The following is a 16,438-nucleotide window of genomic DNA, read 5'->3' as shown; positions in this document are numbered from 1 at the left end:
CGGTGTGTAACTGCCAGTGACACGGCCCTCGGTGTGTTGAACTCAGTGACACGGCCTTCGGTGTGTTGAACTCAGTGACACAGCCGTCGGTGTGTTGAACTCAGTGACTCGGCCCTCAGTGTGTTGAACTCAGTGACACGGCCCTCGGTGTGTTGAACTCAGTGACTCGGCCCTCAGTGCGTAACGCCCAGTGACACGGCCTTTGGTGTGTTGAACTCAGTGACACGGCCTTCGGTGTGTAACGCCCAGTGACACGGCCCTCGGTGTGTTGAACTCAGTGACATGGCCTTCGGTGTGTAACTGCCAGTGACACGGCCTTCGGTGTGTAACGCCCAGTGACACGGCCCTCGGTGTGTTGAACTCAGTGACACGGCCTTCGGTGTGTAACGCCCAGTGACACGGCCCTCGGTGTGTTGAACTCAGTGACATGGCCTTCGGTGTGTAACTGCCAGTGACACGGCCTTCGGTGTGTAACGCCCAGTGACACGGCCCTCGGTGTGTTGAACTCAGTGACATGGCCTTCGGTGTGTAACTGCCAGTGACACGGCCTTCGGTGTGTAACGCCCAGTGACACGGCCCTCGGTGTGTTGAACTCAGTGACTCGGCCCTCAGTGCATAATGCCCAGTGACACGGCCTTTGGTGTGTTGAACTCAGTGACACGGCCTTCGGTGTGTAACGCCCAGTGACACGGCCCTCGGTGTGTTGAACTCAGTGACATGGCCTTCGGTGTGTAACTGCCAGTGACACGGCCTTCGGTGTGTAACGCCCAGTGACATGGCCTTCGGTGTGTAACGCCCAGTGACACGACCCTCGGTGTGTAACGCCCAGTGACACAGCCGTCGGTGTGTAACGCCCAGTGACACGGCCCTCGGTGTGTAACGCCCAGTGACACGGCCTTCGGTGTGTTGAACTTAGTGACATGGCCTTCGGTGTGTAACGCCCAGTGACACGGCCTTTGGTGTGTTGAACTTAGTGACACGGCCTTCGGTGTGTAACGCCCAGTGACACGGCCCTCGGTGTGTTGAACTCAGTGACTCGGCCCTCAGTGCATAATGCCCAGTGACACGGCCTTCGGTGTGTTGAACTCAGTGACACGGCCTTCGGTGTGTAACGCCCAGTGACACGGCCCTCGGTGTGTTGAACTCAGTGACACAGCCGTCAGTGTGTTGAACTCAGTGACACGGCCCTCGGTGTGTTGAACTCAGTGACTCGACCCTCAGTGCATAATGCCCAGTGACACGGCCTTCGGTGTGTTGAACTCAGTGACTCGGCCCTCAGTGCGTAACGCCCAGTGACACGGCCTTCGGTGTGTTGAACTCAGTGACACGGCCTTCGGTGTGTAACGCCCAGTGACACGGCCCTCGCTGTGTTGAACTCAGTGACATGGCCTTCGGTGTGTAACTGCCAGTGACACGGCCTTCGGTGTGTAACGCCCAGTGACACGGCCCTCGGTGTGTTGAACTCAGTGACATGGCCTTCGGTGTGTAACTGCCAGTGACACGGCCTTCGGTGTGTAACGCCCAGTGACACGGCCTTCGGTGTGTAACGCCCAGTGACACGGCCCTCGGTGTGTAATGCCCAGTGACACGGCCTTCGGTGTCTAACTGCCAGTGACACGGCCCTCGGTGTGTTGAACTCAGTGACACAGCCATCGGTGTGTTGAACTCAGTGACACGGCCTTCGGTGCGTAACACCCAGTGACACGACCCTCGGTGTGTAACGCCCAGTGACACGGCCTTCGGTGTGTAACGCCCAGTGACACGGCCGTCGGTGTGTAATGCCCAGTGACACGGCCTTCGGTGTGTTGAACTCAGTGACACGGCCTTCGGTGTGTAACGCCCAGTGACACGGCCTTTGGTGTGTTGAACTTAGTGACACAGCCTTCGGTGTGTAACGCCCAGTGACACGGCCTTCGGTGTGTAACTGCCAGTGACACGGCCCTCGGTGTGTTGAACTCAGTGACACAGCCATCGGTGTGTTGAACTCAGTGACACGGCCTTCGGTGTGTAACGCCCAGTGACACGGCCTTCGGAGTGTGGAACTCAGTGACACGGCCTTCGGTGTGTAACTGCCAGTGACACGGCCCTCGGTGTGTTGAACTCAGTGACACGGCCTTCGGTGTGTAACGCCCAGTGACACGGCCTTCGGTGTGTAATGCCCAGTGACACGGCCTTCGGTGTGTAACTGCCAGTGACACGGCCCTCGGTGTGTTGAACTCAGTGACACAGCCGTCGGTGTGTTGAACTCAGTGACACGGCCTTCGATGTGTAACGGCCAGTGACACGGCCCTCGGTGTGTAATGCCCAGTGACACGGCCTTCGGTGTGTTGAACTCAGTGACACGGCCTTCGGTGTGTAACGCCCAGTGACACGGCCCTCGGTGTGTAACGGCCAGTGACACGGCCTTCGGTTTGTAACGCCCAGTGACACGGCTCTCGGTGTGTAACTCCCAGTGACACGGCCTTCGGTGTGTAACGGCCAGTGACACGGCCTTCGGTGTGTAATGCCCAGTGACACGGCCTTCGATGTGTAACGCCCAGTGACACGGCCTTTGGTGTGTAACACCCAGTGACACGGCCTTCGGTGCGTAACAGCCAGTGACACGGCCCTCGGTGTGTTGAACTCAGTGACACAGCCTTCGGTGTGTAACGCCCAGTGACACGGCCTTCAGTGTGTTGAACTCAGTGACACGGCCTTCGGTGCGTAACACCCAGTGACACGACCCTCGGTGTGTAACGCCCAGTGACACAGCCGTCGGTGTGTAACGCCCAGTGACACGGCCTTCGGTGCGTAACACCCAGTGACACGACCCTCGGTGTGTAACGCCCAGTGACACGGCCTTCGGTGTGTAACGGCCAGTGACACGGCCCTCGGTGTGTAACGCCCAGTGACACGGCCTTCGGTGTGTTGAACTCAGTGACACGGCCTTCGGTGTGTAACGCCCAGTGACACGGCCTTTGGTGTGTTGAACTTAGTGACACAGCCGTCGGTGTGTAACGCCCAGTGACACGGCCCTCAGTGCGTAACACCCAGTGACACGGCCTTCGGTGTGTTGAACTCAGTGACACAGCCTTCGGTGTGTAACGGCCAGTGACACGGCCCTCGGTGTGTTGAACTTAGTGACACGGCCTTCGGTGTGTAACGGCCAGTGACACGGCCCTCAATGCGTAACGCCCAGTGACACGGCCTTCGGTGTGTTGAACTCAGTGACATGGCCTTCGGTGTGTAACTCCCAGTGACACGGCCTTCGGTGTGTAACTGCCAGTGACACGGCCCTCGGTGTGTTGAACTCAGTGACACAACTGTTGGTGTGTTGAACTCGGTGACACGGCCTTCGGTGTGTAACGCCCAGTGAAACGGCCTTCGGTGTGTAACGCCCAGTGACACGGCCTTAGGTGTGTAATGCCCAGTGACACGGCCTTCAGTGTGTTGAACTCAGTGACACGGCCTTCGGTGTGTAACGGCCAGTGACACGGCCTTCGGTGTGTTGAACTCAGTGACACGGCCTTCGGTGTGTAACGCCCAGTAACACGGACCTCGGTGTGTTAAACTCAGTGACATGGATTTTGGTGTGTAACGCCCAGTGATACGGCCCTCGGTGCGTAACGCCCAGTGACACGGCCTTCGGTGTGTATAGCCCAGTGACACGGCCTACGGTGCGTAACGCCCAGTGACATGGCCCTCGGTGTGTTGAACTCAGTGACACAGATTTTGGTGTGTAACGCCCAGTGACACGGCCTTCGGTGTGTAACGCCCAGTGACACGGCCTTCGGTGTGTTAACGGCCAGTGACACGGCCTTCGGAGTGTAACGCCCAGTGACACGGCCTTCGGTGTGTAACGCCCAGTGACACGGCCTTCGGTGTGTTGAGCTCAGTGACACGGCCTTCGGTGTGTAACTGCCAGTGACACGGCCCTCGGTGTGTTGAACTCAGTGACACAGCCGTCGGTGTGTTGAACTCAGTGACACGGCCTTCGGTGTGTAACGCCCAGTGACACGGCCTTCGGAGTGTGGAACTCAGTGACACGGCCTTCGGTGTGTAACTGCCAGTGACACGGCCCTCGGTGTGTAATGCCCAGTGACACGGCCTTCGGTGTGTAACTGCCAGTGACACGGCCCTCGGTGTGTTGAACTCAGTGACACAGCCGTCGGTGTGTTGAACTCAGTGACACGGCCTTCGGTGTGTAACGGCCAGTGACACGGCCCTCGGTGTGTAATGCCCAGTGACACGGCCTTCGGTGTGTTGAACTCAGTGACACGGCCTTCGGTGTGTAACGCCCAGTGACACGGCCCTCGGTGTGTAACGGCCAGTGACACGGCCTTCGGTTTGTAACGCCCAGTGACACGGCTCTCGGTGTGTAACTCCCAGTGACACGGCCTTCGGTGTGTAACGGCCAGTGACACGGCCCTCGGTGTGTAATGCCCAGTGACACGGCCTTCGATGTGTAACGCCCAGTGACACGGCCTTCAGTGTGTAACACCCAGTGACACGGCCTTCGGTGCGTAACAGCCAGTGACACGGCCCTCGGTGTGTTGAACTCAGTGACACAGCCTTCGGTGTGTAACGCCCAGTGACACGGCCTTCAGTGTGTTGAACTCAGTGACACGGCCTTTGGTGTGTAACGCCCAGTGACACGGCCTTCGGTGTGTATAGCCCAGTGACACGGCCTTCGGTGCGTAACGCCCAGTGACATGGCCCTCGGTGTGTTGAACTCAGTGACACAGATTTTGGTGTGTAACGCCCAGTGACACGGCCTTCGGTGTGTAACGCCCAATGACACGGCCTTCGGTGTGTAACGCCCAGTGACACGGCCTTCGGTGTGTTGAGCTCAGTGACACGGCCTTCGGTGTGTAATGCCCAGTGACACGGCCTTCGGTGTGTAACTGCCAGTGACACGGCCCTTGGTGTGTAATGCCCAGTGACACGGCCTTCGGTGTGTAACGGCCAGTGACACGGCCCTCGGTGTGTAATGGCCAGTGACACGGCCTTCGGTGTGTTGAACTCAGTGACACGGCCTTCGGTGTGTAACGCCCAGTGACACGGCCCTCGGTGTGTAACGGCCAGTGACACAGCCTTCGGTGTGTAACGCCCAGTGACACGGCTCTCGGTGTGTAACTCCCAGTGACACGGCCCTCGGTGTGTAACGGCCAGTGACACGGCCCTCGGTCTGTAATGCCCAGTGACACGGCCTTCGATGTGTAACGCCCAGTGACACGGCCTTTGGTGTGTAACGCCCAGTGACACTGCCTTCAGTGTGTAACGCCCAGTGACACGGCCTTCGGTGTGTAACGCCCAGTGACACGGCCTTCGGTGTGTTGAGCTCAGTGACACGGCCTTCGGTGTGTTGAACTCAGTGACACGGCCTTCGGTGTGTAACTGCCAGTGACACGGCCCTCGGTGTGTAATGCCCAGTGACACGGCTCTCGGTGTGTAACTCCCAGTGACACGGCCCTCGGTGTGTAACGGCCAGTTACACGGCCCTCGGTGTGTAACGGCCAGTGACACGGCCCTCGGTGTGTAATGCCCAGTGACACGGCCTTCGATGTGTAACGCCCAGTGACACGGCCTTTGGTGTGTAACGCCCAGTGACACGGCCTTCGGTGTGTTGAGCTCAGTGACACGGCCTTCGGTGTGTTGAACTCAGTGACACGGCCTTCGGTGTGTAACTGCCAGTGACACGGCCCTCGGTGTGTAATGCCCAGTGACACGGCCTTCTGTGTGTAACTGCCAGTGACACGGCCCTCGGTGTGTAATGCCCAGTGACACGACCTTCGGTGTGTTGAACTCAGTGACACAGCCGTCGGTGTGTTGAACTCAGTGACACGGCCTTCGGTGTGTAACGCCCAGTGACACGGCCTTTGGTGTGTAACGCCCAGTGACACTGCCTTCAGTGTGTAACACCCAGTGACACGGCCTTCAGTGCGTAACAGCCAGTGACACGGCCCTCGGTGTGTTGAACTCAGTGACACAGCCTTCGGTGTGTTATACTGGCACTGAGGGCTTTTCTCAGAATGTGTGGTGTGTTCCCGAGTGCTGTAAATGATTGTCGTTCATTGTCAAACTCTGCGTGCAGGCAATTATTACCGAGAGGGATGGTGTTACTCACCTGACACTGAAGTGTGGGCATAACACATTAGATAGATAGCCTGATGTGGGGACGTTGCAGGCCCTTGGGCCACATCTAGTGCACACCACCCTGATCTTCTGCTTCGTCTAAATGCTCCTGGACCACACCCCTCCCCATCCACATTCCTATCCAAGCTTCTTCTGAGTACAACAATTAAACCCGCAACTTCCACTGGCAGCTCGTTCCACGTTTGCACCACTCAGTGAGTGTAGATGTTTCCCTTCAGATTCCCCTTAAATATTTCACCTTTCACCCATAACCTATGACCTCTAGTTCACCCAATCTGAGGAGAAAAAGCCTGCTTATATTTGCCCTGTCTAGAGCCCTCATAATTTGTACACCTCTATAAAATCGCCCCTCAGGGAATCAAGGTGCTCCAGGGAATGAACTCCTGTCATATTCAACTTTCCCCTCTTACTCAGGTCCTTAACTGGCAAATTTCTTGTAAATTTTCTCCGCATTCTTGCAAGGCTATTGATATTATTCCTGTAGGTAGGTAGCCAGAATACTCAAAGTTCAACCTCACCATACAACTTCAACATATCCTGTACGTTGCCCGACCCACCTCCTCTGAACTTAACCCCCCCCCTCCTCCCGTCTTCATCTTAAATGAACAGTCTGCTCTCCGGTATTAGACATTCCAAGTCTTGGAGTAGGATTCTGTCCGTCTACCCTATCTCTACCTCTCACAGTTAACCCTCCCTAGTTCCTGCCTATTACCTTTGTAATTTGCCATGCCATACTCTTCTGCAGGGTCCATATTATCCTTATCTATAGCCATCATAAAACTGAAGGAGTACTGATCACTGTTTGCAAAATATTATCCCATTGAATGGTCAGTCACTTGGCCAGGCCCTTTACCCAACACCAGCTCCAGCACGGTTTCTCCTCTTGTTGGACTATCTACATATTGATTTAAGAAACCCTCTTGGATGCAGCTAACAATTCCAGCCTGTCTATAACTCTTGCACTAGAGAGGTCCCAGTCTATGTTAAGAAAGTTAAAGCCTCCCGTTACAATGACCCTGTGATACCCATAAGCACCCTGCGTAATCCCCTCATCTGCCAGCTCATCTCCGTTCCTCAATATTCCGGTGGCTACTGGGGGGAGGTCTGCGTTCCCAGATCCCTCTGTTCCACCGTACGCCTCAGTGCCCTACCGTTCACGTCGTAAGTCCTACCCTGGTTTGTCCTCAAGAGGAGTCACACCTCGCACTTTTCTGTAATCGGCATTTGTCAGCCCGTTTTCCAGCTGGTCCAAATCCATTGCAAGCATAGATAGCCTTCCCCACTGTCCAATATGCCCCTATTCTTGGTGTCATCTGCAGATTTGTTGAGGTAATCTTTGGGGGTATACATTTCTGGGGTGTGCGGTGCCTATACTTCATCAGGGTATACTGTGGGGTTTACTATGTTGGGGTATACTGTGGGGTATACTGTGGGATATACTGTGGTTCACTCTGTCAGACTATACTATGTTGGGATATATTGTGGGGTATACTTTGTCAGGGTATACCGTGGGGTTTACCTTTTCAGGGTGTACTGTGGGGTATACTTTGTTGGGGTATGCTTTGGGATATATTTTGTCAGGGTATACTTGGGAGGGGTATACTGTGAATATACTTTGTGGAACATTACTGTGATTTCATTGTTCCAATGTATTGCCTAGATGATATCAAGTCAAGTCGCTTTTTATTGTCATTTCGACCATAAACTGCTGGTACAGTACACAGTAAAAATGAAACAACGTTCCTCCAGGACCCTGGTGCTACATGAAACAACACAAAACTACACTAACGACACACACAAAATGCTGGTGGAACGCAGCAGGCCAGGCAGCATCTATAGGGAGAAGCATTGTCGACGTTTCGGGCCGAGACCCTTCGTCAGAACTAACCGAAAGGAAAGATAGTAAGAGACTTGAAAGTAGGAGGGGGAGGGGGAAATGCAAAATGATAGGAGAAGACCGGGGGGGTGGGATGAAGCTAAGAGCTGGAAAGGTGATTGGTGAAAGTGATACAGAGCTGGAGAAGGGAAAGGATCATGGGACGGGAGGCCTCGGGAGAAAGAAAGGGGGAGGGGGGAAGCACCAGAGGGAGATGGAGACCAGGCAGAGTGATGGGCAGAAAGAGAGGAAAAAAGGAGGGGGGGAGAAAACTAAATATATGAGGGATGGGGTAAGAAGGGGCATTAACGGAAGTTAGAGAAGTCAATGTTCACGCCATCAGGTTGGAGGTTACCCAGCCGGTATATAAGGTGTTGTTCCTCCAACCTGAATGTGGCTTCATCTTGACAGTAAAAACTACACTAGACTACCTGAAACAACACAGAACTACGTTAGACTCCAGACCTACATGGGACAACATAAAGTGTACAAAACAGCGCAAGACAGTACAATAATTAATAAACAAGACAATAGGCACAGTAAAGGGCAAATTACAATATAATTGTAAGTGTTGTATGTTCCTGCCGTTGGGAGAGTCCCCACTGCATTGCTGTTTCCCTTTGTGTCCAGTTTGCAGAGATGACCAACCAATCAGATATTCCCATTCCAGACCGTAAACTGAACCTGGCTGAGCTGCCGTGTGGCTCCAAATGCTGCAACTGGCTGGAACGCAACTTGTTGCTTCTCCTGACCGTTCTTGGTAAGTTTCACAACATTGTCTCAGGGAGTAAAGTAACGGTCACCTGAGAGAGAGAGTGTGTGTGTGTGTGTGTGTGTGTGTGTGTGTGTGTGTGTGTGTGTGTGTGTGTGTGTGTGTGTGTGTGTGTGTGTGTGTGTGTGTGTGCGTGCGTGAGTGAGTGTGTGTGTGTGTGTGTGTGTGTGTGTGTGTGTGTGAGTGTGTGTGTGTGTGAGTGAGTGTGTGTGTGTGTGTGTATGTGTGTGTGTGTGTGTGAGTGAGTGTGTGTGTGTGTGTGTGTGTGAGTGTGTGTGTGTGTGCGCGCGCACGCGTGCGTGTTTGTATAATATCCAGCATCCTTATAACATATAGGAGGGGGGAGAATTCCATCTCACACCCTCCCTACATCACATGGGAAGTGAGAAAACTTGCTATCACACCCCACAGGTCCCAGTCCCATCTCACTATCAGAGCCAATGATATTCAGTTTCTTACTGGGCTACGCATCATGATAATGGTTGGTCCAGGGATTGATCTTGGCCTGAGCTCATGCCGCTATTCTTTTAGTCAGGATTGATCACATCCAATTAAGAGATCAAAGCCTTAATCTCCCTTCCAGAGTCCTGCAGCACCATCAGTGGGAGAGCGAAGCATCTTCCTTCCAGTGCGGAGTGTGGGAATTGGGACAATGGTCAACCGGATTGGCTGCACCAGGTTCACAAAGTAGAAGCTGTTCCGAGCTCCGTCATGGGAAGAGACCATGGTTGGAAACAGTCAGGGATATTGTCACAACTGCCTTGAAATGCACCACCCTCACTGACTCCGGGGAGCATCTAGACCATGACCAGGGTGACAGACCATGGTGGTGTTGGGAACCTCAGGGCATTGTGTGAGATGTGCAGAAGTGATGGAAGATTGGACAGCCTACCAACCAGCTCTCCCTGTCCCTGGTTTGGGGAACCAGCTCACCCTGTCCCTGATTTGGGGGAACCAGTTCACCTTGCCCCTGATTTGTGGGAACCATTTCTCCCTGTCCCTGGTTTGTGGGAACCAGTTCACCCTGCCCCTGGTTTGTGGAACCAGCTCATCCTGTCCCTGATTTGGGGGAACCAGTTCACCCTGTCCCTGATTTGGGGAAACAGCTCACCCTGTCCCTGGTTTGTGGGAACCAGTTCACCCTGTCCCTGGTTTGTGGGAACCAGCTCACACTGTCCCTGGTTTGTGGGAAACAGCTCACCCTGTCCCTGGTTTGGGGAACCAGCTCACCCTGTCCCTGGTTTGTGGGAACCAGTTCTCCCTGTCCCTGGTTTGTGGGAACCAGCTCACCCTGTCCCTGGTTTGGGGAAACAGCTCACCCTGTCCCTGGTTTGTGGGAAACAGCTCACCCTGTCCCTGGTTTGTGGGAACCAGCTCACCCTGTCCATGGTTTGTGGAAACAGCTCACCCTGTCCATGGTTTGTGGGAACCAGCTCACCCTGTCCCTGGTTTGTGGGAAACAGCTCACCCTGTCCCTGGTTTGTGGGAACCAGCTCACCCTGTCCCTGGTTTGTGGGAAACAGCTCACCCTGTCCCTGGTTTGTGGGAACCAGCTCACCCTGTCCCTGGTTTGTGGGAACCAGCTCACCCTGTCCCTGGTTTGTGGGAACCAGTTCTCCCTGTCCCTGGTTGTGGGAACCAGTTCACCCTGTCCCTGGTTTGGGGAACCAGCTCTCCCTGTCCCTGGTTTGTGGGAACCAGCTCACCCTGTCCCTGGTTTGTGGGAAACAGCTCACCCTGTCCCTGGTTTGTGGGAACCAGCTCACCCTGTCCCTGGTTTGTGGGAACCAGCTCACCCTGTCCCTGGTTTGTGGGAACCAGTTCTCCCTGTCCCTGGTTGTGGGAACCAGTTCACCCTGTCCCTGGTTTGGGGGAACCAGCTCTCCCTGTCCCTGGTTTGTGGGAACCAGTTCTCCCTGTCCCTGGTTGTGGGAACCAGCTCACCCTGTCCCTGGTTGTGGGAACCAGTTCACCCTGTCCCTGGTTTGGGGGAACCAGCTCTCACTGTCCCTGGTTTGTGGGAACCAGTTCTCCCTGTCCCTGGTTTGTGGGAACCAGTTCACCTTGTCCCTGGTTTGTGGGAACCAGCTCACCCTGTCCCTGGTTTGTGGAAACAGCTCACCCTGTCCCTGGTTTGGGGAAACAGCTCACCCTGTCCCTGGTTTGGGGGAACCAGTTCACCCTGTCCCTGGTTTGGGGAAACATCTCACCCTGTCCCTGGTTTGTGGGAACCAGTTCACCCTGTCCCTGGTTTGTGGGAACCAGCTCACCCTGTCCCTGGTTTGTGGGAACCAGCTCACCCTGTCCCTGGTTTGTGGGAACCAGTTCACCCTGTCCCTGGTTTGTGGGAACCAGCTCTCCCTGTCCCTGGTTGTGGGAACCAGTTCATCCTGCCCCTGATTTGGGGGAACCAGTTCACCCTGTCCCTGGTTGTGGGAAACAGCTCACCCTGTCCCTGGTTTGGGGAACCAGCTCACCCTGTCCCTGGTTTGTGGGAACCAGCTCACCCTGTCCATGGTTTGTGGGAACCAGCTCACACTGTCCCTGGTTTGTGGGAACCAGCTCACCCTGTCCCTGGTTTGGGGAAACAGCTCACCCTGTCCGTGGTTTGGGGAACCAGCTCACCCTGTCCCTGGTTTGTGGGAACCAGTTCACTCTGTCCCTGGTTTGGGGAAACAGCTCACCCTGTCCCTGGTTTGTGGGAACCAGCTCACCCTGTCCGTGGTTTGGGGAACCAGTTCACCCTGTCCCTGGTTGTGGGAAACAGCTCACCCTGTCCCTGGTTTGGGGAAACAGCTCACCCTGTCCCTGGTTTGTGGGAACCAGCTCACCCTGTCCATGGTTTGGGGAACCAGTTCACCCTGTCCCTGGTTTGTGGGAACCAGCTCACCCTGTCCCTGATTTGTGGAACCTGTTCACCCTGTCCCTGGTTTGGGGAACCAGTTCACCCTGTCCCTGGTTTGTGGGAACCAGTTCACCCTGTCCCTGGTTTGGGGAACCAGCTCACCCTGTCCCTGGTTTGGGGGAACCAGTTCACCCTGTCCCTGGTTTGGGGAAACAGCTCACCCTGTCCCTGGTTTGTGGGAACCAGTTCACCTTGTCCCTGGTTTGGGGAAACAGCTCACCCTGTCCCTGGTTTGTGGGAACCAGCTCACCCTGTCCCTGGTTTGGGGAACCAGCTCACCCCGTCCCTGGTTTGGGGAACCAGCTCACACTGTCCCTGGTTTGTGGGAACCAGTTCTCCCTGTCCCTGGTTGTGGGAACCAGCTCTCCCTGTCCCTGGTTTGGGGAACCAGTTCACCCTGTCCCTGGTTTGTGGGAACCAGTTCACCCTGTCCCTGGTTTGTGGGAACCAGTTCTCCCTGTCCCTGGTTTGTGGGAAACAGCTCACCCTGTCCCTGGTTTGGGGAACCAGTTCACCCTGTCCCTGGTTTGGGGAACCAGTTCACCCTGTCCCTGGTTTGTGGGAACCAGCTCACCCTGTCCCTGGTTTGGGGAACCAGTTCACCCTGTCCCTGGTTTGGGGAACCAGTTCACCCTGTCCGTGGTTTGGGGAACCAGCTCACCCTATCCCTGGTTTGTGGAAACAGCTCACCCTGTCCCTGGTTTGTGGGAACCAGTTCACCCTGTCCCTGGTTTGTGGGAACCAGTTCACCCTGTCCCTGGTTTGGGGAACCAGCTCTCCCTGTCCCTGGTTTGGGGAACCAGTTCACCCTGTCCCTGGTTTGTGGGAACCAGCTCACCCTGTCCCTGGTTTGTGGGAACCAGCTCACCCTGTCCCTGGTTTGGGGAACCAGTTCACCCTGTCCCTGGTTTGTGGGAACCAGCTCACCCTGTCCCTGGTTTGTGGGAACCAGTTCACCTTGTCCCTGGTTTGTGGGAACCAGCTCACCCTGTCCCTGGTTTGGGGAACCAGTTCTCCCTGTCCCTGGTTTGTGGGAACCAGTTCTCCCTGTCCCTGGTTTGTGGGAACCAGTTCACCTTGTCCCTGGTTTGGGGAACCAGCTCTCCCTGTCCCTGGTTTGTGGGAACCAGCTCATCCTGTCCCTGGTTTGTGGGAACCAGCTCACCCTGTCCCTGGTTTGTGGGAACCAGCTCACCCTGTCCCTGGTTTGTGGGAACCAGTTCTCCCTGTCCCTGGTTTGTAGGAACCAGCTCTCCCTGTCCCTGGTTTGGGGAACCAGTTCACCCCGTCCCTGGTTTTGGGAACCAGTTCACCCTGTCCCTGGTTTGTGGAAACAGCTCACCCTGTCCCTGGTTTGGGGAACCAGTTCACCCTGTCCCTGGTTTGTGGGAACCAGCTCACTCTGTCCCTGGTTTGTGGGAACCAGCTCACCCTGTCCCTGGTTTGGGGAACCAGTTCACCCTGTCCCTGGTTTGTGGAAACAGCTCATCCTGTCCCTGGTTTGGGGAACCAGTTCACCCTGTCCCTGGTTTGTGGGAACCAGTTCACCTTGTCTCTGGTTTGGGGAACCAGTTCTCCCTGTCCCTGGTTTGTGGGAACCAGTTCACCCTGTCCCTGGTTTGTGGGAACCAGCTCACCCTGTCCCTGGTTTGGGGAAACAGCTCACCCTGTCCCTGGTTTGGGGAACCAGTTCACCCTGTCTCTGGTTTGTGGGAACCAGCTCACCCTGTCCCTGGTTTGTGGGAACCAGTTCACCTTGTCCCTGGTTTGGGGAATCAGTTCGCCCTGTCCCTGGTTTGGGGAACCAGCTCTCCCTGTCCCTGGTTTGGGGAACCAGCTCACCTTGTCCCTGGTTTGGGGAACCAGTTCTCCCTGTCCCTGGTTGTGGGAAACAGCTCACCCTGTCCCTGGTTTGGGGGAAACAGCTCACCCTGTCCCTGGTTTGGGGAAACAGCTCACCCCGTCCCTGGTTTGGGGAACCAGCTCTCCCTGTCCCTGGTTTGTGGGAACCAGTTCACCCTGTCCCTGATTTGTGGAACCAGTTCACCCTGTCCCTGGTTTGTGGGAACCAGTTCACCCTGTCCCTGGTTTGTGGGAACCAGCTCACCCTGTCCCTGGTTTGGGGAAACAGCTCACCCCGTCCCTGGTTTGGGGAACCAGTTCACCCTGTCCCTGGTTTGTGGGAACCAGCTCACCCTGTCCCTGGTTTGGGGAAACAGCTCACCCCGTCCCTGGTTTGGGGAAACAGCTCACCCTGTCCCTGGTTTGTGGGAACCAGCTCACCCTGTCCCTGGTTTGTGGGAAGCAGCTCACCCTGTCCCTGGTTTGGGGAAACATCTCACCCTGTCCCTGGTTTGGGGGAACCAGTTCACCTTGTCCCTGGTTTGGGGAAACAGCTCACTCTGTCCCTGGTTTGGGGAAACATCTCACCCTGTCCCTGGTTTGGGGGAACCAGCTCACCCTGTCCCTGGTTTGGGGAACCAGTTCACCCTGTCCCTGGTTTGGGGGAACCAGTTCACCCTGTCCCTGGTTTGGGGGAAACAGCTCACCCCGTCCCTGGTTTGGGGAAAAAGCTCACCCTGTCCCTGGTTTGTGGGAACAGCTCACCCTGTCCCTGGTTTGGGGGAAACAGCTCACCCCGTCCCTGGTTTGGGGAAAAAGCTCACCCTGTCCCTGGTTTGTGGAAACAGCTCACCCTGTCCCTGGTTTGGGGAACCATTTGTCCTCAACACTGATGACTGCCCAAGAAAGAGTTAATCTCCCAAAGATGGACAGAGGCACCGTGTGCTGATCTGAGTCCTGAGGCAGAGGAAGGAGGAGCCAATGAACAAATATTTTCCTGAGAGAGGGACTGAGAGAGAATAGTGAGTGTACACATAATTCCCCTATCCCTGAAGAGGATCATCACCAAGGACCCCCATCAACCAGCCCCTCTTTTCACTGCGCCCATCGGCCAGGAGGTACAGGAGCCTTAGGTCCGTCCTCACCAGGTTCAGGAGCCATTAGCACCCTACAACCATCAGGCTTCTGAACTGGCATGGATAACTCCACTCAGCTCAGTAATTCCACAACCTACAGACTCACTTTCAAGGACTCTACATCTCAGGTTCCCAATAGTATTTATATTTTATTTAGTAGCTTCTTTTGCACGTTGGTTGTTTGTCAGTCTTTGTTTGTGTATTGTTTTTCATAAATTCTGTTGTATTTCTTTATTTCCTGTACATGCCTACAAGAAAATCTCAAGGTAGAATATGATATCAAAGAGTCAAAGCATCATAGAACACTACAACCCTTCAGCCCATCTAGTCTGTGCCGAACTATTATTCTGCCTAGTCCCATCGACCTGTAGCTGGACCATACCCCTCCCATCCATGTACTTATCCAAACTTCTCTGAAATATTCCAATCAGACCTGCATCCACCACTTCCACTGGTAGCTCGTTCCACACCACACTGCCCCCTGAGTGAAGTTCCCCCTCAAGTTTCCCTTAAATATTTCATCTTTCACCCTCCAGTATGTACTGACTTTGACTTTGATTAAGTTTATAGCTCTCCTTCTAAGAGATAACGGGCAGAGAGACACACCAGAGAGATATCTTCCTGAAGGAGGGAGGGAAGATGAGCACCAGTTTGTGTGTGGGTTGCACAGTGAGTTCTAAGCTGAGGGGTGACGGCACCTTGCAGGCCTCTCCACGTGTTCCACCAGCCTGTTGTCGCCAGTACAATCTTCTATGCGGTGGTTTGCTGGGGCAATGGCATCAACGCGGGTGATGCCAACAGGCTCAATAAACTGATTAGAAAGGCTGGCTCTGTTATAGGGGTCAAACTGGACGCACTGGAGGCTGCGGTAGAACAAAGGACCCTACAGAAAATCCTGGCAATTCTGGGCAATGTTTCTCACCCTCTGCATGCCACCTGGGCTGAAGAGCACTCTTAGTAATAGACTAAGACAACTGCGCTGCTCCAAAGAGCGCTACATGAGGTCATTCTTACCCGCGGCCATTTGGCTCTGTAATGAGTCAGCCTATAGCCAGGGAAGTGATAACCCCCTCCGGTTAGACTGTTTGAGGTAACTTTTTTTTTAAAAAATTTTCTTACTTCTCTTTTAATATTTGTATATTTGTATATCTGTGCACTTGTGATGCTGCTGTGACACTGTAATTTCCTTTGGGATCAATAAATCTAACTATCTATCGCCCATTTTAATGCTAAAGATTATGCGGCAATTTTCAAGATAACTGTAGTTGTTTAAAAGAAGATTAGGGCCCTCAACACCAGCATCACATAATCTTCCTTGAATCTGAGCATACACCATCACTTCATGTTCGCCGTGACCTCTTTGATGGTCAACTAATTGCTTCTCGATCAGAAGGGATTTGAATTTCATTAGGCCCTCGATGTTTCTGCGTCAATCCGAGGTAAGTAAGAAATGAAAGAGGGTATAAATCCCTGGAACGGCTGTTATCTTTGCTTTAATCAGCCTCGTGTCGGTATGTGGAGGAAGGTAGACGCTGTTGTGGCGAAGCCATTCAGCGTCGCAAGCAAATCAACATATGTCCGACAATTCCTCGAGGAATTAATCGCCACCCCACCCAGTGACCGGCTTTCAGAATTAAACGCCATACTTGGGTCTTGGAAAATCTATTCTGAGCTCGCGTTGTCAGAATATTTTTGGTTGCAACGTTAATGGTATTTGTAGGAATACAAAGGTTAAAGGCCAAAGCCTTTAAGTTCTACTCCAATACCACAGT

At 54.3% G+C, this 16,438-nt stretch overlaps 1 protein-coding gene across 2 annotated transcripts in view; it reads left to right on the top strand.

Moving 5' to 3' along the window:
- The window catches only part of LOC140719423 (excitatory amino acid transporter 2-like), a 93,761-nt gene that overhangs the window by 25,305 nt on the left and 52,018 nt on the right, over nucleotides 1–16,438 (top strand). For both annotated transcript variants that reach the window (XM_073034071.1, XM_073034070.1), the window contains exon 2: nucleotides 8,642–8,771. In XM_073034071.1, coding sequence (XP_072890172.1) covers nucleotides 8,651–8,771 — 121 coding nt within the window. In that variant the 5' untranslated portion in view covers nucleotides 8,642–8,650. The remainder of the gene's footprint in view (nucleotides 1–8,641; nucleotides 8,772–16,438) is intronic.

Source organism: Hemitrygon akajei, chromosome 31 (assembly GCF_048418815.1).
Source record: "Hemitrygon akajei chromosome 31, sHemAka1.3, whole genome shotgun sequence".
NCBI classification, from domain to species: Eukaryota; Metazoa; Chordata; class Chondrichthyes; order Myliobatiformes; family Dasyatidae; genus Hemitrygon; species Hemitrygon akajei.
This window is presented reverse-complemented; position numbering and strand designations above follow the sequence as displayed.